The 21,724-nt window shown below is 39.6% G+C and overlaps 1 protein-coding gene across 2 annotated transcripts in view; it reads left to right on the forward strand.

Annotated features, from left to right (window-relative positions):
* The window catches only part of LOC144692928 (serine palmitoyltransferase 2-like), a 137,642-nt gene that overhangs the window by 101,102 nt on the left and 14,816 nt on the right, over positions 1–21,724 (forward strand). For both annotated transcript variants that reach the window (XR_013579428.1, XM_078562082.1), the window contains exon 10: positions 19,301–19,436. Coding sequence is in view for 1 of the 2 variants with exons in the window: in XM_078562082.1 (XP_078418208.1) it covers positions 19,301–19,436 (136 nt within the window). In the remaining variant the exon portion in view is untranslated. The remainder of the gene's footprint in view (positions 1–19,300; positions 19,437–21,724) is intronic.

The following is a 21,724-nucleotide window of genomic DNA, read 5'->3' on the forward strand; positions in this document are numbered from 1 at the left end:
AGAGAAAAATGTTACTTAAGTTTTTCCAAAAGATAGCAAAAGTGACCCAGGAAGCTACAGACCAGTGTTAAATGCCCATTGTGGGTAAAGTTGCGGAAATCCTTAAAGATAAGATTGTGGGGGAGAAAGCTTGCTTTTATACAGTGCCTTTTCAAACCTCAGGATGTCCCAATCCACTTTAAAGCCAGTGAAGTACTTTTGTAGTCACTGTTGTAATGTAGGAAACAGCAATCAATTTGTGCACACCAAGATTACATAAAGTGTGATAATGACCAAATAATCAGTTTTATTGTTGGTTCATTAATAAATGTTGTCTAGGACACAGGGTAACTCCCCTGCTCCTCTTCAAATGGATAGAAATAAAATTGTACAGAATAACCAGTGTGGTTTATAAAGGAGGTCTTGCCAATCAAATATACTGGTTTTCTTTTGAGAGTCTGACAAAGGAGCTTTATAGGAGTAAAATAGATGATGTGATATATTTGAATTTCAGTAAGACTTTTAATTGTTTTTCTGGAAAGGCTGATACTATAAAGAAAAAGGAATCGGGAAATATTTTATATTGGATACATAATTAATTGACCAATAGAATCCAGGGGGTGGGTGAGGGGCTGGGGGTTGTCTCCCATCTGGGAGAATCTCATCATTGGGGTCCCACATTGTTCTGTTTTGGGTCGTCCTCATTTAATATCCTCAAATGACCTGGAGGTAGAAGTCACAAACGCAGAAAATGGAAAGTTGCAGATGGTAGAAAGCTGGTGTAGGAAATGACAAAGCTAAAATGAGTTATAGGAAAATGTGAATATACTTGGGAATTGGGCAGGCAGGTGGCAGATGAAATCCGTGTAAAGAAATGCAAAGTGCTTCACGAGGACAAGTCAAACTACATTTTGTAAGCAACTAACGGTTATTGTATTTTCAATAAGTTTTTATTTAATACTACTCTCTGAAGACGAACAAAAATTTGTAATTACTGTAGCAGATTACTCAATTTAATTCAAGTTCTTATGAGCATAGGTTGAAGCAAATGCTCACTGGGTCATCTTGTTTATGTTCAAGGTGAACTCCATGTTTAACTTGTACCAGATGATTTTCCACTCGACTGGAAGTCATTACCCTGTTCTGTGATGCAGAGATATTTTTGTAATCTAAGTCCTGTGTTTGTAGTTCACGGGTGGTGAGTGTGGTTACATATCTTTATGTACCTGTTTCAATTTCAAGATGTGTAACAGTAAAAGTTTTAGGTATTGGAACGCAAAGCAGTTAATGAAAAGTTGTTTCTCACAACAAAAATAACTGTGTACAACCTGCTCAACTCAAGACCCTGAAATTGTGATTAATTTGAATTAACCATCCCTGAATGCGTATCATAAAAAGGTATATGCACTTAAAATTAGCAAAATTTGACACATTTGGAGCTAATCTCGTTGCTTGACCAGTACGTTTTTGCAGTTGGATGAAGCACCAATTTGACCTGGAGCTCATCCTAATCAGTGGTTTTTGAAAACATGACAAACATTCAAAGACACACTCATTACGCAGGTCTATGACTTCTAGTGGGATGCGGCGGGGGTAGTGGGGGTTACAACTTGAAGTAAATCATTCTGACATTCAATTTTACTGCTGGTCTTACAATACGCATTCTCGCACCCAGAACGCTTGCATGTTGGCCTTAAGTAACTCCAGATATGTTGCAAGAAATTTCAAGGGGGGGGGTGGGTTTAAAAAAAGCTTCCAGATGTAGAGGCCGAATCCTTTTGAAAAACAGTTCTCTCTACTTCCTTTTCATCTGCCGACAGATAATTACAGCGGTCGGCTTCCATTTTCAAGCTTCTAAGGGGCAGGGACGCCTACGCAGAGTATCAGTCAATCTGCAAAGGGTCTTATAGTCTCGACAGGAAATAAAGCGGCACTCAAACCGCAGAGATTAATAGGGTAACCATTCTTAGCTGGTTGATGAAAATTACTGCGGGTTATTCGGCCCAGGTTTAGGGTCGCCCTCTTTTAAATAGGAATTTGCAGTTTTAAGATAGATTTCCAGGAAATGAAGAAGCTGTTCTTAGATTTTTGTCCAGCGGGGTTTTTTTTCTTGAGACAAGAAAAACATCTGCAGCCTGTTAATTGCTTTGCCTTCCATTAAAGACTTTTGGGTTAAGTTTGACCTGCCGAACTGTGACCATCATTATGGGAAGCTATGCAAGAAATAGCGACACAGTTATTGACACTTTCCAAACAGAACCCATATACAATACAATGTTGGTGGCATCAGCAGAAATTGGGTAGTGTGGATGAGTCGCATTTTCATTGTGTATCCACCTGATCTGAAACACCTAGCATGTATATTGTCTTCTCAAATTTGAGCTTTATAATGGGATGAAGTGTTGTTGGATAGCCAGTAGACTGGCAGGGATAGTTTGTTCTGAATCTTGTGAAATAATGAAGCACAGAAGAAGGCCATTCAACTCTTTCAGAGAGCAATCCTCATAGTCCTATTCCCTGCTCTTTGCCCATGTCCCAAGAAATTTGTTCTCCGAGTATTTATCCAATTCCTTTTTAAAGGCTACTGTTGAAACTGTATTTACCACCTTATCAGGCAGTGCATTCCAAATCCTAACTGCTCCAGTTTTCCCTCATTGTCTTTGGCTCTTTTGCCAATCTCAAATCGGTGCGCTCTAGTTATCGACCTTTCAACCATTGGAAATGGTTTCTCTTTTTATTTGCTTTATCTAAATCCTTCATAACCCTACAGTTATGTAACTATCCTGTTCAGATTTGTCTTATTTCTTTTTGTTACCCGCGTTTCTGGTGCTGTGAAAGTTCTTTTGGTTACCTGTCATGGCAGTGGCATGGTTCTGCTCCGAAGCCTTACGTAACAAGCCTGCCCATTGGTGCATATCTTCATTTCCCAAATTATGTTAAGTCAATGAAAATCAGATTGACAGCTATTGATAAATGCCTGCTGTTCTAAGTGTCAAAGAACTGTTGTCACAGGAGTCCTCATTAATGGGTGGTGGGGTGGGAGTGCAGCATTGAGTTAGATTCTTCTAAACGTGTTTGAAATGCTGTTTTGTAAAGGAGAAACTAATCCTAACTCGACTACATGCACACAATAGCCAATATTCTCAAATGTTTTCAATAACAGTTTTCTCTATTAGACAAGCAGGTTACTTAAACCTGCTGCAGATACATTACAAAATAAATTTTTAACTCTAATAGACTAGAGAACACAACTTAAGGTTTTGATTTTCCTGTCTACAGAATACCTACAGAATGGATATATAATGAAATTGCTGTAATGCAGTTAATTTGAAAACTGACTGTGCTGACCCATTTGTTTCACCCTTTCAGAGGGAAGAATTATCTCTTATTTCTCTTAATTTCTCCTTATATGGCCAGGAGAGTGGCCATTTTCATCTTGAGCATTTGGGAATGGAGTACTTAAAATAATTGGACACCTTTTGTAAGGGTTGTTTGAGAAGCAAAGTTTGTAATTAGAACTTTAATTGCAGCACTGATCTTCCAACATTACGAAGCTTTCCCTTGACTCTGCCTTTTGCCTCGTAAATAAAGTTGGGACTGTTAATCCTACTTGTGTTCCCCAACTGCCACTATGAAGGACTCTACTTATTAGAACTAAAGGGATGTTCTGGTTGAGAGTGTATCTGGCATTAAGCTAAATTTGATCACTTTCCTGATGTTTGACGTTGTGCCACTTTAGATTTGCTGAAGCAAATCATTAATGATGCAGTGGACTGTAAACAGCCAAGGGCTTCATTTAGGGTTTATTCCTTTGGGTGAGATTTGAGGGTCAGTAGGCTTTGACAACTGCTAATGGATGCAAGTAAAAGGATTAAATGGTTCAAGTGTAACCATGTTGTACTTGACAGGCGGGCAGTGTCATTAGTATTTATTGGCGTCCATTAAAGCTCATCCTTTGTCTGTGAATGAAAACTGCTGTCATTGTTGCAACCCTTTCTCTACAGATAAGATTGCAGAGGGATAGTCAGTTGCTAAGTTAGACTGTCAAGCAGAACCACTAGAATTTACGTAAAATGGTCCAGTAGTATTTTCATTCTGTATGCACCTGATCAGAAACGCCTAGTGATGTATATGGAGATTATCCTTTCAAATTTGATTACATATCTCAGTTGAGTTTGAGTTTGGTGATGAATTAATAGTATACAAGAAGCAAATCAAAGATGCTTGTTTTCTTGCAGTGCATTGGTACCAGTAAGTTGAATAAACCTAATGTTAAAACTGTAGTGTATGAAAATGGACTGTGTGGGTTTGCCATTGAATTTTTTCATGGGCCCTGAAGTGACCTGTTTGTGAGACAAAATCATGTGGTAAGTAGTTGGAGCATTTCAAATGTCACGTTCTACAGCTGAGTCTGTTTTAATCATACAGGGCAATGATGTTTGTTTCAGAAGATCGCAAGAGCCTTACCATAGTGGTGAAAGCTTGTTCAGCATACAGGGTACTTATTATCACAGCACCTACTTTAAGGTAAAAAAAGTAATGTAAGTGGCCAACGTGTGGGGCAGCTTTGTTTCAATTTATTTATTTTTGTTAGGAATTAGGTCAAAAGGCCCTTGATGTCTTCCTCAGGTTACCAGTTAGATCGTGCTAGCATTATGGCTCCCTGTAGTAGACTGTTAAACTGCACAAAAGATTGCATCAATCAATTTGTAGAATGTTGCTCATGGCTATGCCATGCCATAAAATGTTAAGATGGAGATACATGGTAACATTCTGATTAATGAAGTCCTCTGATTTATTACATTCATTGTTCTATTATGTGATAGCACCAAGTAATTTAAAGCTTCAGTTCAGAAGCTAAAATATAAAGTCTAGATGAAGTAGCTTTGAGCCATAAGCAGCCACAATATCTGAGCAATAAAAGAAGTTCCAATTTTGTAAATTTAATACTTTACACACTTCCTCTATAAAGCACAATCCAGTGATAATTTAGTTCTCATTTACCATTGCAATTGATTCTTATTGAATGTTCTAGCTTGAAAAAAAAATCCTTCAAGGCTGTGCATAAGTTGCATCTCTACAGTTTTAAAAATTTGTTCTTGGATGTGGATGGCACTGGCAAGAGAATACCTGTTGCCCACTTCCAGTTGCCCTTGGGGCATTTTGTTAACTATCTAGTGTGGAACTAGTCCTATTGACTTGAGCAGGTCAGTGTGGAAAATCTCTTCTCTGAAGGCATTAGTGAACCAGTACAGTTTTTACAATAATCTGGTGCTTTCTTGGTCATTTTAACACAGTATAAATTCAGTTTCACAGTTTATCATGGTTGCTATTCGAGCAGAATAACCATTAGGCTATCTTTTATAAGGTGAGGGAATTAGACACAAATGAAGTGCGTAAGACTTACTGAAATTGATTCTGTAAAATTAAGACAAAGTTTGACTTATACTGGTATAATACTCTTGTTTAATGGCACTGATTGAGAAAGTATACTGGCTGTTGTCTTGATATACCAGGTAGACCAGAACAATAGCATTTCAACCCAGTTGCTTCCAAGCTAATGGATTTCAGCCAGCATGACATTAAAGCTTGTGTAGATGCCCGCGGCACCCCCTGGCTAATAAAAAATTAGGCTGCTTTCCCAGTTATTCATTGACTCCTACTGAAAAGCATTGAGTGAGCAGCGGTTTCACTTCAACAGTCATACATGGTGGAATAGCTCCCTATTGGTGCTAAAGCTCATATGGATAATGAGCATTGGGATGAGGTCAGGGTGTCTTGAGACCAATGGAGCAATATCAAAACATGAGTCAGTGCCATCGTGAGACATGGTATTAGAATTCTTAATTTACTACAACAACTTGCATTTAGATGCATCCCATTCCCCACCCAATCAATGAAGATAACTGAATTTAAATGGTGGTTATGGCTGACATTTTTTTCATGTAGTTATTTTTAGAATTTTGGGCCTCATAAAAATATATAACAAATTTAGTCAGTATGATTTAACTGGATATGGGGCCAGGGCAGTGATTTCAATATAAAAATTAGGCTTGTGTTTTATGTAGAGCCTTTTTTTTTTATAAAAGAAATTTCTTGGCAAACTCTCAAACTGTTTTTCATGCTCAGCCTTGCATTGACGTACAGTCATTGTTAACTAAGTGCAGCAGCCATTTTGTGCACAGCACAATCTGAACAACGATGACATGAGTAAACAGCTGAACTCTCTTTTTGGTGTTGGATGAAGAACAACTCTGGGCCCTGCTGTTCAAATAATGCCCTGGGATACATTTTTAAGATCAGCCAGATGAACTGCAGAGGTTTTTTGAGCCCTACATTATTTGGTGTTCCTGTCTTTTAAAATTGACTTGAAACTGCAGAGCATGATGGCAGCGCTCCTGACAATTCAGTAGCCAACCCGACTTCATTGGGGTTTCAGCCTAGAAAATATATTTTCTGGTTGGGAAGCTTGAACTTCAGTAACCAGGTATGAGCATTGCCAGGTGCACTGAACAAGAGTGATACTTGATCACTGAAGACTGTCAGAAACAAGCCGTTAAAATGTTGGGATTTTCAAAAAATTACTTGCACATTTCAGCTATTGAAAACTACCTGAATTTATATTTTACTGCAACTGTTTCACTCCTGCACGTAGTTGCTTCATGTGGTGGTAAATTTGGTGTGCCTTTTTACACATGCTCCCTTGTTTCCATTCAACCATCCTCCCACAAGCGAGAAAAAGCTGACTGATCTCATTTTCTCTTCTGAAGCAGCTCACCCTGCCCCAACCCCAGCCATCAAATTTACCCTGCCATTCCAAAGAGACTAGGTTTCTAAGACTTTTGAACTTTACTGCTAGAATTACCTTTTCCAGGATGTAACTCATTTATAGACAGCTATGGAACTCGTATACCAGTTCTGGTATGCTGTATACTGCAGTGCTGGAACATAATCTTGTCTTTGATATGCAAATCTCCTGTGTTTAAAAACCCTGAAAGCGGCATTCCCCTGCTTTGATGGTATGGTGTGATTTTTGATTACTGTGAAGTGCTATTTGCATTTTACTCAAACTAACCTTTTTTAGTCTAGTGACCACCATAGAATTAAAGCATAATTTTCCTTTAACCTTATATCTCAAGTTTTCAATCAATATATGCACACAAGGTTCAGGTCATTCAGCATTTTCACAGGAATATAGAGTACTCTGGGAAATGAAGCCTGAGTTTATATGTGCTTTCCAATAAAAATATTGGAGAAGAATCTGTATTTTGTGATGTTGATTGAAGGATAAATATTCGCCAGGACACCAGGAGAACTCCCTGCTGCTCTTCGAATAGTGATATGAGGCTGAGGGATGTGGACCAAAGATCAGACAATGTCCTAGGCCCAACCATCTTCAGCTGCTTCATCAATGACCCTCCTTCCATCAGAAGTGAGGATGTTTGCTGATTGCACAATGTTCACCATTTGCAACTCCTCAGATAGTGAAGCAGTCCATGTCCAAATGCAGCAAGACCTAAGCAATATCCAGGCTTGGGCAGACAAGTGACAAGTAACATTCATGCCACACGAGTGCCACGCAATGAGCAACTCCAACAAAGGAGAATCTAACCATCGCCCCTTGATATTCAATGGCATTATCACGATCAACATCCTGGGGGTTACCATTGACCAGAAACTGAACTGGACTAGCCATACAAATACTGTGGCTGCAAGAGCAGGTCAGAGGCTAGGAATCTGTGTGGCAAGTAACTCTCCACCTTTTCTCCCTAAAGCCTGTCCACCATCTACAAGGCACAAGTTAGGAGTTTGATGGAATGCTCTCCACTTGCCTGGATGAGTGCAGCTCCAACAACACTCCAGAAGCTCGACATCATCCAGGACAAAGCAACCCGCTTGGTTGGCACCCCTTCCACAAACATTAACTCCCCCCCTTACTGATGTACAATGGCAGCAGCGTGTACCATCTACATGATGCACTACAGGAATTCACCAAGCTTCCTTAGATAGCATCTTCCAAACCCATGACCACTACCAGCCAGAAGGGCAAGGACAGCAGACACATGGGAACACTGCCACCTGGAAATTCCCCTCCAAGCCACTCACCATACTGACTTGGAAATATATTGCCATTCCTTCACTGTCCCTGGGTGAAAACCTTGGAATTCCCTCCCTATCAGCACTATAGGTGTACCTGCACCACATGGACTGCAGCGGTTCAAGAATGCAGCTCACCACCACCACCTCAAGGGCAATTAGGGACGGGCAAAAAATGCTGGCCTAGCCAGCAACACCCATGTCCCATAAATACATTTTTAAAAAGGTAATTGGAGTTCAACTGTAGATCTGCACCTGATTTATTTGGCGGAATAGGTATGAAGAGTGGAATGACCTCGTGTTTCTATAACAGTGTAGCAACTTCCGCAGATGTGATCACTGCCAGATGCTATTTGTGTGATGCATTAAGAAATCCTTCAGCCTGTCACTACCTCAAATCAATTTGAATCCCAATCTCAGACTCAAAATATTACTTTTTTGAGATTCTGGTGCTGTTGTATCTAACTAGCAAATTGAGTAGAGAAAAGAGATATTTGCATATATAATACCCTGTCACAATCTTCGATATTCCAAAGTGTTTGAGAGCCAGTGGATTAATTTGTAAGTGCAGGTGATGTTTCATATCAACAAACGCTGTAGTCAAAAGGTGCACAGCAAGGCTCCACAAATGGCAGATTAATGAACTACTAGGTAATTTGTTTGTGGGAATGTTGGCCAAGACACCAGGAGAACAACATTGTTTAAATATTGTAAAGGGATGTTTACGTACACCTAAACAGGCAGATGGTACGGTCTAATACCTCATCCAACTGACAGATTCTCTAACAATGTAGCATTCCTTCAGTAATACACTAATTTCCTCCTCGATCATACGGTCCGAAATTCGATGTGAGTGTTTGCAATCTTCTGATATGGATAAGAGTGCTTGCAACTGAGCCAAGCTAGCATAGGTACTGCTGATAATTCTGTAACCATGTTTAAAATCATAACTTCAGTTTGTTTTTCTTTAACTGTTTTATTGGTGAATTGTAGTGCTTATTTTCCTGATTATTTTCCCGAAGTACAGTTAATAGGTGTAATTTTCTTGGTGTTGCACTCATCAGTTAAGATTTCACAGACCTCAAAAGTTTCAAATTGAATTTCCAAGTACTTCCCATCCTGATTATGGCAACAACAACAAAAAATTCAAACTGTCTCCATAGATGCTAAATGCATATTTAAAAAGTCATGATTTGAAGGATGCAGCCCACCTTGAGTTTCATAATGTTTTTTTTTTTGCAGGTGGGCCCCCTTGTTTTGCTGCATGTAATCCAATTTAGCAAATGTTATTTTTAAATACTGCCGTATTTATTGGTGTCTCTAGGTGGCATGTAGCAGAGGACTTTATTGTTAGGGTGCAGAGGACTTTATTGTTAGGGTGCATGCGCTCATGTCTGGGGAGAAAGAAATCAAGAACTGACCTCTCTAAGCCTGTCGACTGCACTCAAGGGCTGTAACTTTACCTGCAAACAATGCGTGGGAAGTTGAAAACGATACTGGCCTAACACAAGTTCTGGCGCCAGAACCATGAGGGTGTAAGATCTTGGGCAATACAATTGCATAGTGACATAAAAGATATCAAATCACTTGGCTGAAACTCTGAATTACAATCATGCTTAATGGTCCCAGGCTTTAAATTGCTTCAACTTGTATGCCCCTGTGTTTAACAAAGACCTCTTTACTGTATATGCATTCATGTTCTCTCTATGGTTTTGGCAGAAGAATAGAGTAATTTTGTTCTCTTACCCCCCCCCCCCCCCCCCCCCCCCCCCAACCCCAATCCCAAACCCATCCAGCCAAAAGAATAGTGTTAAAATTGGCCATTTTAGAAGTCTACCTGAATTCTTAAAGCCATTTCCTGAAAATGTCAACAGTTGCACAGCGCAAAACAAATGTACAATATGCATAAACAGATTAATTTATTGTATATTTTTTAATCCTAACCTGTTAACGGGATACAGGAAATGCAGTGTCTCCAATAAAAACTCAAAATCTGTACATGATTTTTCCGTCGTTAGATTCCAGCAAAATAAATTCTCCACATTAGACCCTATGAAGATTTTCTCAACCCCCTCTCCCTTACTAATGAAGTTCCATATAGATTTACAAACTTGGCCCCAATAAATTCTGGCCTTCCTCTATCTTTACCCATAAACTGTCTGATCTGTGCCCCACTAGCCCTCTGAGCATCTTGGATTACATTCCAAGCTCATTCTTCCCCCCATCCATCCCCATTCCCATCCTCCCAAAACATATCCATCCGCATGCACTAACCTGCTAGGTGACCACACATGAGACTTGATCCCTTGAAGGGTTGGCACAGCTGGTTTTAATGCATCTGCACATGCAAATGGAGTAGCGTGCGTTGCATGGTTAAAGAAATGTAGAATAACAACCAGACTTGGAGTGAAACTGTACAGCAAAGCCGTCACTCTTTAACAGTGGAGAGGGAGAATTACAAGAAAGAAGTAACTTGCAATTAACCATGATAGCTTGTCACATCTCAGAGTTTTGACATAAAATGAATTGCCGCCCTTTTGTTGCGTAGTAAAAATGCAGCGATGGGATTCTTTAATGACTCCTAGAACAGGCAGTCAGAGTCTCAATTTTGCATCTCATTCAGAGATGACAGAGAATGGAATGAGCTTTCACTCTGTGAAAGCCTTTGAAGCAAAGGAACCAAGCTGGAAATAAGCAAGGACTCTGCTTTCATACACTGAGTACTGTCCCAATTTGAACAAGGCCCTGCAAGATGAAGTGAAATATGCTGTTCATGGTGTATTTTTATGTCTTGTTCTCCAGATATTTTGGACTTGAAGTCAATTTTGCATGAAGAAATAACTTGTTATCCCAGTGTGCTCACTCCTAAGGGCATACTGGCTGAGATGAGACATAATGGCTTTAATGTGTTAATTGCAAAGATGTTTGTATTGATTTCACCAGAAGTTCGCTTTATTCCAATGTATGATTAAATGGGGTTGCTGCAAGCTAGTAAAAGGACTTTTGGTTCACACTATAGCCAGAATATACTGCCATTGTGGAGTGGTCCCTGGGGCTGCAAATATTTTCTGTATCTTCAAGTATGTTTCAGTCTGAAGAATATGCATTTGATTATTTCTTTGTTCCTGGTCACATTTCAGAGATGATGGGAAATATATCTGAAAGCCTTGCTGCAGTTCAGTTCTCCGAGCTGGAGATTCTTTAGGTCCAGCAAAGTCCCACATACAGCCATTGATATAGGTCTAGTATTGCTAATTTTTTAATAAGCGGGTGGCAACTTTGTCTCGTAAGACAATGGTTTGCACTGTGGTTGTCATCTGTGTTAAATATCACCTGGTGTGGTTCAGGAGCTCCATTCTGGTAGGTAGTTGCTTTCCCATTTAGTGGAGAGGAGGATATTGGGCTGAGAAGAGGTGCGATTTGCTGGCCTCTTTTTTTTTTCCCTTCTTGGCCCAGCTGAGCTTTTTCTATCTGGTTGCCTCTTCCAATGCTGTCCCAAACAATCAGCCTCCAGAGGTCATGGCAACTGTTTACCAGTTGTCATTGTCAATGTCTACCATCTTCACATCTCATTTGCAGATATCCTTGTAATGGAGGTATAGCCTGTAGTGTAAAATATAGTCTAAGCCACAAACTGATGATGTTCTTTCGACTATTTTCTGAAGGTCTAGACCATTGAAAGAGAACTGATGGCGTATTCAGTAAGGTAAATACAGCTGTGAGGATTTCTGTTTAATCCCAAGGATCACTTTTCCAGGTTTTGTTCATAAAGTCACACTCTATTTGTAGAGAGCAAAGGACCACTGACTGGAATGGCCCTTACTTCATATGGTCAGAAGTGGGGATGTTTGCTGATGATTACATGATATTCACCATTCATGACGACTCAATGAAGCAGTCCATGTCCAAATGCAGCAAGACCTGAAAAATATTGGGGTGACCAGTAACATTCGCGCCACAAGTGTCAGGCAATGACCATCTCCAACAAGAGACAATCCAACCATCGCCCCCTGATGTTCAATGGCATTGCCATCACTGAATCCCCCGCTTATCAACATCCTGGGGGTTGCCATTGACCAGAAACTGAACTGGACTAGCCATATACATACTGTGGCTACAAGAGCAGGTCAAAGGCTAGGAATCGTGCAACAAGTAACTCACCTCCTGACACCCACCCCCACCCCCTGGCAAAGCCTTCTACTAGGCACAAGTCAGGAGTGTGATGGAATACTCCCCACTTGCCTGGATGAGTGCAGCTCCCACAACACTGAAAAAGCTTGACACCGTCCAGGACAAAGCAGCCCGCTTGATTGGCACCACACCCACAAACATTCACTCCCACCACCACCAACGCACAATAACAGCAGTGTGCCATCTACAAGATACACTGCAGGAATTCACCAAGGCTCCTTTGACAGCACCTTCCAAACCCACGACCACTACCACCTATAAGGACAAGGGCAGCAGATAGATGGGAATACCACCAGCTGGAAGTTCCCCTCCAAGTCACTCACTATCCTGACTTGGAAATATATCGCCGTTCCTTCACTGTCACTGGGTCAAAATCCTGGAACTCCCTAACAGCACTGTGGGTGTACCTACACCACATGAACTGTGGCGGTTCAAGAAGGCAGCTCACCACCACCACCTCAAGAGCAATTAGGGATGGGCAATAAATGCTGGCCCAGCCAGCGAAGCCCACATCCCATGAATGAATTATAAAAATGCACCACACACAAAAGAAACAAGTGAAGCCAACAAATGTAATTAGGAAATCAACTAGTTCATTTAAGAACTAAATAAAATAAAAATCATTTCAACTTCCATTATTTGCTTTCCCTTTTTTCTGTAATCTATCTAATGTAATTCTTTTACTTTTTTTTGAAAAACAACTCTTTCCCTGTTCCGACATCCAAAATTAATCTCTGGTTCAAATTCCAATACTGCAGTGTTCATCAATGGAGTTCCATGTTCAGGTAGGGATTGGATCAAATACAGAAGTTTGTTTTTGTCTTTCACATATTGTCATATTACAATTGGGGAGTGGGATTAATTAGATAGCTCTTTCAAAAAGCCATCAAGGCCATCATCTACGCTGTATCATTCTATAATTCTTAATGTGCTGGGTGTTGTTTACACCTCCACCATTGAAAATGCGGTGTGGTCAGCATATTTTGTATTTCTTAAACATCTACATTTAAGAAACATAAATACCAAAAATCTTAATTACTAGCTGTGTATTTATAGAACACACGAGATGCATGTTGCAAAAAGACCTTTGAAACTAAATGTACTTAACACTGTCAGATCAAACATTCTGAAACCAGGAATCCACAATAACTCCTTATCCAATTTCCAAGAGCATTGGAGTCAAGGAATTCAATTGGGACAGATGCTGTCTCCTGTTAACCTATCTTCAATGTGCATTCTCAATGTGAGACTATTTACTAAATAATGCCAGTGACATTGATACCATGGAAGCCTTTTCTCAGATTTAATGAGCAGTCCTATTAGTGTTCAGCAGTATGCTGAGTGGTGTCCTTCAGTACTGATAGTTCCTTGATTGTGTATTCGCGCTGCTAAAGTGTTCGCAGTGCAAAATTTTGCATGCTTCTTATTCTTTACTGTTATCCGACTGTCAGGACTGTTCTTATTTGTAATAATGTGCAATTGGAGTATGTCCTGTCCATTGGCCTGACCTGGTATGCCTAACACTAAGAGCTGTACTATAGGTTGCTGGTGTGCACACTTCTGTCCTTGTGGGTTGCATAGCTGCGTATGATCGAGCAAAGGAGCCACATAATAAAGCATGAAGCTGCTGATGCTAGCCCATGTTGGCTGTCTAATTTAAGGTTTACCCACCACTCAGCACTTTTTTTTTAAAAAAAAAGCCCTTTTCAAACTTCCAAAATTTAAACAAACCAACCAGCCAGGGCTAGAAGTTTAAATAGGACTGTGTTGACTAGTATTTGAGGGCTGTAGGTTGGTCCCAGTGTCTTGAGTTTGCTTATTAACTGAGCATGACAGATGTTTTTTTAAACTGAATATACCCGTCCAAGGTAGAAAATGTTGAACCACAATTTTTACTGCTAATTTTGAATAATCCAAGTCAGAGTTGGCCTTTTGGAGAACTGTCGGAAGTGGGATACTTCAGCTATGCTTTTCTGGTGAAGTTGATCAGAAGGCTTAGTTTAATTCTCATGCTACAACTTTAATGTGGTTGGAACTTTTCATCTTTGACACAAACTACTAATATGGGTTGGCAGAGGAGTTTGCTTTGATACTGTAGGCCTCTAATTTAAATTTAGTTGTAATTATCCTCGTGTAAACTAACCAAGCTGCTAAAATTCTTCATCTAGTATCAATTCCACTGAGCTATCTTCTTTAATCTGTATTGTTTCTCCTCCTCCTCCCCAGGGTTTTATTTTGTGTGGTGCATGTAAACGTGGAGCTGCTTGCTGTCACTGGCCTAAAGATGTTTCCACTTCTACGCTTTATTGCAGTACAATAGAAACTTCAGTGAAACCACTCAGCATGTGTCAGAGTTACTCTACTGGGGTAGTTTTGTCCTCAGGCCTACGTGTCAATCCAAAGTGCTTGAGTCAGCAGAGGAATGAGAAAAAGCTGATAAATTGCAGAAACTAATAGAGCAGGATGAATAATATACTGGAATTTGTGACTTCAAAACTATGGTTGATTTGCCTTTAAAACTGGCATGTGCTTGATTCCAAGTGTGAATTTATAAAATAAAAATTAAGAAAAATTTCACCGTTGTGATCTTTTGACAGATTCATAAGATGCAAAATATCAAATAAAGATTTAATCTGAATCGTAAGATGCAGGCATGAGTTTGAAATGTTATGGGTCACATTATGAAACATCATATGCTACAGCATGATTGGGTTGGTTGTGAATACAAGCTCACATGACAGAATTTGCCTTTACATTTATCCTTAATCTAGTAACACCAGATAAATTTATGGTATCTGAATTGTTATGGCAATCACTATTACATGGTGGGTGATATTGAGGCTTTGAAAAGGGTGCACAGAAGGGTCACATGATTAATACCCAGTTTAAAGCATCTTAGTAAGATAAGCTCAAAAGACTGGGACTCTATAGAGAGGAGTAGACTTAGGCGTGATTTGATTTGAGGTTTATAAGATAAAGGGAATAGATTGTGTTTGTGTAGGCAGTTTGTTTCAACTTGATAAGTTTGGGAGGATCAATGGTCACAATCTTCAATTATGTAAGGCCAGAACCAGCAAAAGCTCATCCTAGCTTCTCCCTGAGGCAGAGATCACCTTGCATAAAAGGTATAATAATCAGTTAGAGTGATCCCCTGAACTAGTTTTAGGGATAGGAGAGGAATTTTTCAGATTATATTTTTCCGTAATTGGCCTGGGCTTTTTAATCTAATTTATTGCCTCACTAGGAGGTTACATGGTTGTCTGGTGGGGCAGGGAATGTATCTATTATAATGCACAAGGCATTGTACTTGTGTGGGCTAGACTAGATTTTTTATAATTTATTCATTCATGGGATGTGGGTGTCACTGGCTAGGCAGCATTTATTGCCCATCCCTAATTGCTTTTAAGAGTCAACCACATTGGTTGGTCAACCACATTTCAAAGACCAGTGGGTCTTTTCCTGTCCATCTTTTTCATTTGTACATGGCTGGTGCCATCGAAATAAGGTTTTTTTTCATAATTTTGGCAAAGAAAAGCTATTAATCAATAAATTTACAGTCGCTTGGTGGGTAGTACAGAACTTGAATATTGCTTGAAAAGGGAGGACATGTTGCCAAAGCGTTTCGTCTTGCCCTATCCAGGACAAAGTCAAGAATGCCAAAATTTTAAATGATCGCAACCATTTCTACTACAGGAGATACATTCGTGCACAGGGACCTGTTCCCTACAAACGAAAGGAATATGTTCAAGACTTGTGCCTTTTTGAATTACCCGGGAACTTGGGGAGCCTATCATTCCCCACTGCTTCCTCTGTGGGTATACCTTGGCCCAAGAGTCAACTTCATAACCAAACAGCACCCTTTTTCTCCTGTAGTAATAAATTGTTATTCATTTGAAATTTGTCACTCGAGTTTATTCTGACGAGTGCAAGATGAAAAGCTTTGGCAACGTGGCTATTTTCAGCAATATTCAAATCAGTAAATTGATTGACGGTTAGCAGACTGAAGGCGTTTAATCCGATTTCAGATGATGGTTTTTTTTTGAGAAAGATCAGAACAACTCTTAATTTGTTCTGAGGAACGGAAAGATTTACTATAACATTGGCTTACTTGTTAACTTAGCCTGAAAATAACCATTTTAGACTTTATTACAAAAATGATTGTGCTGAAATTGAAATGTTGCTTTTCAGTTTGCCACAACTTAAACTTTTATGCAATAAAATTGCTTCACTCTGATTCTTTGATGTAACCAGAACCCTTTAAATCCCATGTAGTCCAGCAAATCATTCCAGGTATCTCTTCTACACAAATAACACACTTTCTTTTTCATAGCCTTGATCATTAAGCATTATTAAATTGTGTAAATTTTTTGAAACTCCATGGGTATTCCAGCAAGCATGTTGACCATACTTATTCATCTACCTCACACTGAGCGGAGTAATTACTGACTTCTCTCTTCCCCCCCCGCCCCATGTCATTGTAATCATATTCTTTAGAATTTAACGTTGTGCAGATTTTGCTGTGCATGAAGCAATTGAATATATAAAATGTACTCCAATAGAAAATAGTAAAAGGGTATCTGATGTGATTAAACTTCTTGAAGGAAATCCATGAGCTATGTGTAGAGAGGTGATTTATGCAGATACAAATATCAGAACAACAAGTTAACTAAATGTAGGGAATAATTTCACAACAAGTAAGCAGAACTGATTGCACAACTTATGACTCCAAACTCCTTTCTGTTGAGGGTTTCATTGTTATAACACTGGTGTTATAATAAATGGTGCTATCGTCAGGTTTTACTTATTGAAACGTATCCATGTTATTGGTAATTCCTACATACTGAATATTATCCTTGGATTTTGCATGTTATCAATCAGAATGTGTAGATAACTTAACCTTTTGGAGTTGATGCCCGAATCTCTCTTTACATCAGAAGTAATGACCTGTTACTTTTGGTTGCACTTGTCGGGGTAATTTCTGTGGAATGTGTGAATACACTGACCCCAAAACCAATGCAGTGAACACCTTTTTATCTCTCCCAGTATTTTGACAGTCTATTGACAACAGCTGTTGGGACTTTATTTGTGCTCAGCATTACAACGAAGGGCAGTAGAAAATTCCAGCACCCCTCCGAAGAGCTGCTTGGTTTACAAATGCATAGAATCACAGTAAGCTGTGAAGGAGCTAAGTGGTCCAAGGCAGGAGCTGTTGGAATGTGTTCGTTTTAAACAAAATGGTGTCATTTGATGTACTACTTTGCCTTGTACTTAGGGCATAAGCTAAAACTATCTGCCGTATCCTGCCATTGAATGCAAGCTTAAAAAAAAGACACAATTTTCAAATGCAAAATTCAACCTCTCTCCCACCCTGCTCCTCTCTGAAAATTCCAGCTCAGTTGGTAATTCATGTGATTGATTGGTGTGAAACGATGTAGTCACAGCACTCCAATACATTTAATGAGACATGTTGGGGACCAAACCTTTTATTTTTGCACTTCAAATTTTCTTCGGTGAGGGATAATATTGGCCACCGTTTTTTCCACGGGAAAGTATTATTTAGGATTTGGATTATTTTTGAAGGGGTGCATACTCCTAGACCAATAACCCCCGGTACCTTCAAGTGGCCAGCCCTCGAGTTAAACCAGTGAGTCTTGGCAAACCATTTATCACGAAGGACACCACAGCTACGTCAGATCCTGTTCTCTTGTGGCTTGTTGCTGATGCTTTCAAGTAGGTGTCACTGGCTGGAGATTGGGAAGGGGAATACTAGCTAATTTTTTTTTTTTAATTGCTCCCTTCCCCAGCCCAATCGTACAAAGGATAACTGCACATTCCACTTACATCAGCTGAAATGAGTTAATTCAATACAGATGGGGGAATTTAACCTGGGGCCTTCCTGGTCTGTACAACTAAGCTACTCACTGGGTGAACTTGTGCTGTCAAGTTTGTTCTAAAATCTTGAATGACATGACATTATAGGAGGTACTGAGGCTAAGTTGTGTGGTAACTCGAGCAGGTACAACTATTAATTGTTTGTTTCAGTTCCCTTGCCAGTTATCAGTGACTTCCAATCTAATCGGCATGTTACAACATTCTTTTACTCAAAGTTGATAACATGGTTTTTAAAGGCAATATTCATGATTAAAATTGCACAAATAGGTTCTGTGAATTGATGTACTATGATAAATATTGAATACATCTGTTTGCCATAAACTGCAAGATTGAAGCTCAACTTAGAATCAAAAAGACCAGTACCCATTGAAAATCATCCCTGTACTGCAGTATATTAACTTCATCATCATGGCATCCCTGAACCTCGAATAACCCCAACGTTTTTACCCCTAAGAGCTTGTATGAGATTATTCCAAACACATGATTACTTTGAGAAAAATGAGTTCTCCCTGCTATCTATGCCCCTGTATTAACTTAACTCTATATTTACATTCACATTTTTAGCCAGTATGTAATAGTTTACAATTTTTAAATCTCATTTTACTATTGCACGCACTCCTAATTATATTGCAACTTTCTGGCTGTTTATTTCATCTTGGTTAAATCTGCTTACAGCACATGGCCTTTGCCAGCTGAAAATATGCAGTTTAGCAGCCTGTGCATTTAACTGATTTGCTGTTGAATTCAGCAAGTGGATTTTGTGTGCATGCATATGTGTGCGTGTTCCATGAAACCACAATTGTGGCATCAGTCAACAGAGCAGCATTAGTCCTGTGTAACAGATTGCCATATTTGAATAGGCGAGGACATGAGGAGAAAAATGTGAAAATTTATCTCTGGAGTTGCTAGATCTTAAATAGGACATGTTTTAAACCAGTACACACACAACCAACGTAATTTAACATTTCATTTCTGACACACAGTTTTCAGAAGACACTGAGCATTTAACCAAAATGTGCACTTCAATGAGCCTCTCTGCAATGCATTTTTGTTTCCTAGCTGGTGCATTGCCTTTTTTTAGGAGCACCTGTAGTTTTAAATCACTAATGTGTCGTGTGTTTTTTCTTTGCTTCATGTTTAGGTCAAACCCGGGTTCAACAGCTGGCGGAGAACACTCGGTACTTCAGAAGAAGACTGAAGGAAATGGGATTCATTATCTATGGAAATGATGATTCACCAGTCGTGCCTTTGATGCTGTACATGCCAGCCAAAATTGGGTAAATTAAAAACATATTTGGGCTTTGTAGTGTAGACTCAGACTTTGTTTTTGGTTTCCTTCAGCTGTCTGTTGTTACAAAATTATTACCTTACTGGCGGTTTCACAAAATACCTGCACTAGAATCTAGCTTCAAATAAAAAATACAATAGGACAAATTAAAATTGAGTAGTGTCACTTCCCCTTATTTGAAATTTGGCAAACTACCTTTGGAATTCTGGGCTGTGCAGTCAATATGTCTCTTGGGGAAAGGTTAGTAACTGCCAAAATTCCATTGATTTTAGACCGAATGCCTGCAATGCTTGTGTTCTCAGTTAGGAGACAGGAACGCAGACCTGTTTCTCCTACCATTTGCACTCTGGCTTGCTCTGTAACGGAGAGTTAGTAGTTTTGGCTGTGCATGGGGAGCGAAAGCAAAATTGGCCAGATCCCTTTGCTGCATTGCTTCGTTGTATCTTCTGAACCAACCATGAAGAGTTATTTACTGTAGACTAATCTATAAGTTGGGTCTACATTGTCTTCCCATCTGGTTATGATTTTTCAAAATTCCCTAAATTATAGAATGGCCCTAGCATTGGAAGTTGGCAAATATAACACCACTATTCAACAAAGGAGGGAGTGAAAACTGGGAACTACAGACCAGTTAACCTGACTCCAGTTGTCAGGAAAATGCTGGGATCTATTGAGTCTTAATGATGAAATGAAAAGATTGTATGATCTGACAACTCCCAGTTGACTGTCATTTTAATTCTCTACCTTGCTTCCACTCTGACCTTTCTATCCTTGGCTTGTTAGTGTTCCAATGAAGCTCAACATAAGCTCGAGGAATAGCATCTCGTCTTTTAATTGGGCACTTCACAGCCTTCTCGGCTCAGCATTGAGTTGAACAAGTTTAGATCCTAAACTCTGCCTCCATTTTATTGTGTTTACTTGGTTTATATTTTGCTTTTTGTTCCTCTCTTATTTGCTTTGCATTTGGGCAGCAGCTATCCTGCCATTCGCACGTCTTCGAGACGCACCCTTTGTTTCTTTACTCGTCCCATAACATTGGCCGAGCATAATGAAACCTTTTGTCATTTAATCTCTCCTGCCCTCCACCCTATCGGACTTTCCCTTTTGTTCTTTTCCCACCCACTCCCTTTTCACTTCACTTGCTCAAAACCTAACTTTTCCCAGTTCTGATGAAAGATCACAGATCTGAAACATCAACGCGGTCCCTCTCTCTACATATGATGCCAGACTTACTGAGCGTTTCCAGCATTTTTTTGTTTTTAATTTGCAAAAGGTAGATTGTGTTTGACAAATTTTAGTTTTTTTGAGGATGTTACTAATAGGGGAGATAAAGGGGAACCAGTAGCCATAGTGTACTTGGATTTACAAAAGGCATTCGATAAGGTGCCACAAAAGGTTAAGGGCTCCTGGGGATGGTGGTAATCAATTAGCTTAGATGGAGGACTGGTTAATGGACAAGAAGCAGAGTAGGGATAAACGGGATATTTTCAAGATGACAGGTTGTAACTAGAGGAATGCCACAAGGATCAGTGCTGGGGCCTCAGCTGTTTACTCTCGATCTCTTCGTCTAAGTTAATATAGATTGCAATGTATCCAGGCTTGCTGGCGATATAAAGTTACGTGGGAATATAAACTGAGGAGAACAACGGCTATAAAGAAATGTAGGCAAGTTAAGAAAGAGGGTAACAAGGTAGCAGATGTAGTATTATGTGGGGAAGTGTAAGGTTATTCACTTTGGTAGTAAGAGTAGAAAAGCAGAGCATTTTTTAATGTTGGTGCTAAGATTTGGGTGTATTCATACAAGGAACACAAAGTTAGCATGCAGGTACAGTAAGTAAAAGTAAATGGCATGTTGGCCTTTATTGCAGGGGATTGGAGAACAAGATAAGGAAGTCTTGCTGCAGTTGTCTAAGGCTTGGGTGAAACCACACCTAGAGTACTATATGCAATTTTGGTCTCCACATCTTGCATTGGAGGCTAAGGTTCATTATGTTGTTCATTAGATCAGTTCCAGGGATGAGAGAGTTGTCCTGTGGTGAGAGATGAAGTAAATTGGGCCTATGCTCTCTAGTTTAGAAGAATTTAGCTGTGAGATAATCTCATTGAAACATTCAGGATTCTGAAGGGACATAACAGGGTAGATGTTGTTTCCCCTGGCTGAAGAATCTAGAACACAGTCACTGTCTCAGGATAAGTGATTTATTATTTAGGACTGAAATGGGGAGAACTTTGTTCACTCAAAGGGCTGTGAATCTTCTGAATTCTCTACTCCAGAGA

This window comes from Cetorhinus maximus, chromosome 18, assembly GCF_964194155.1.
Source record: "Cetorhinus maximus chromosome 18, sCetMax3.hap1.1, whole genome shotgun sequence".
In the NCBI taxonomy this organism is placed as follows: Eukaryota; Metazoa; Chordata; class Chondrichthyes; order Lamniformes; family Cetorhinidae; genus Cetorhinus; species Cetorhinus maximus.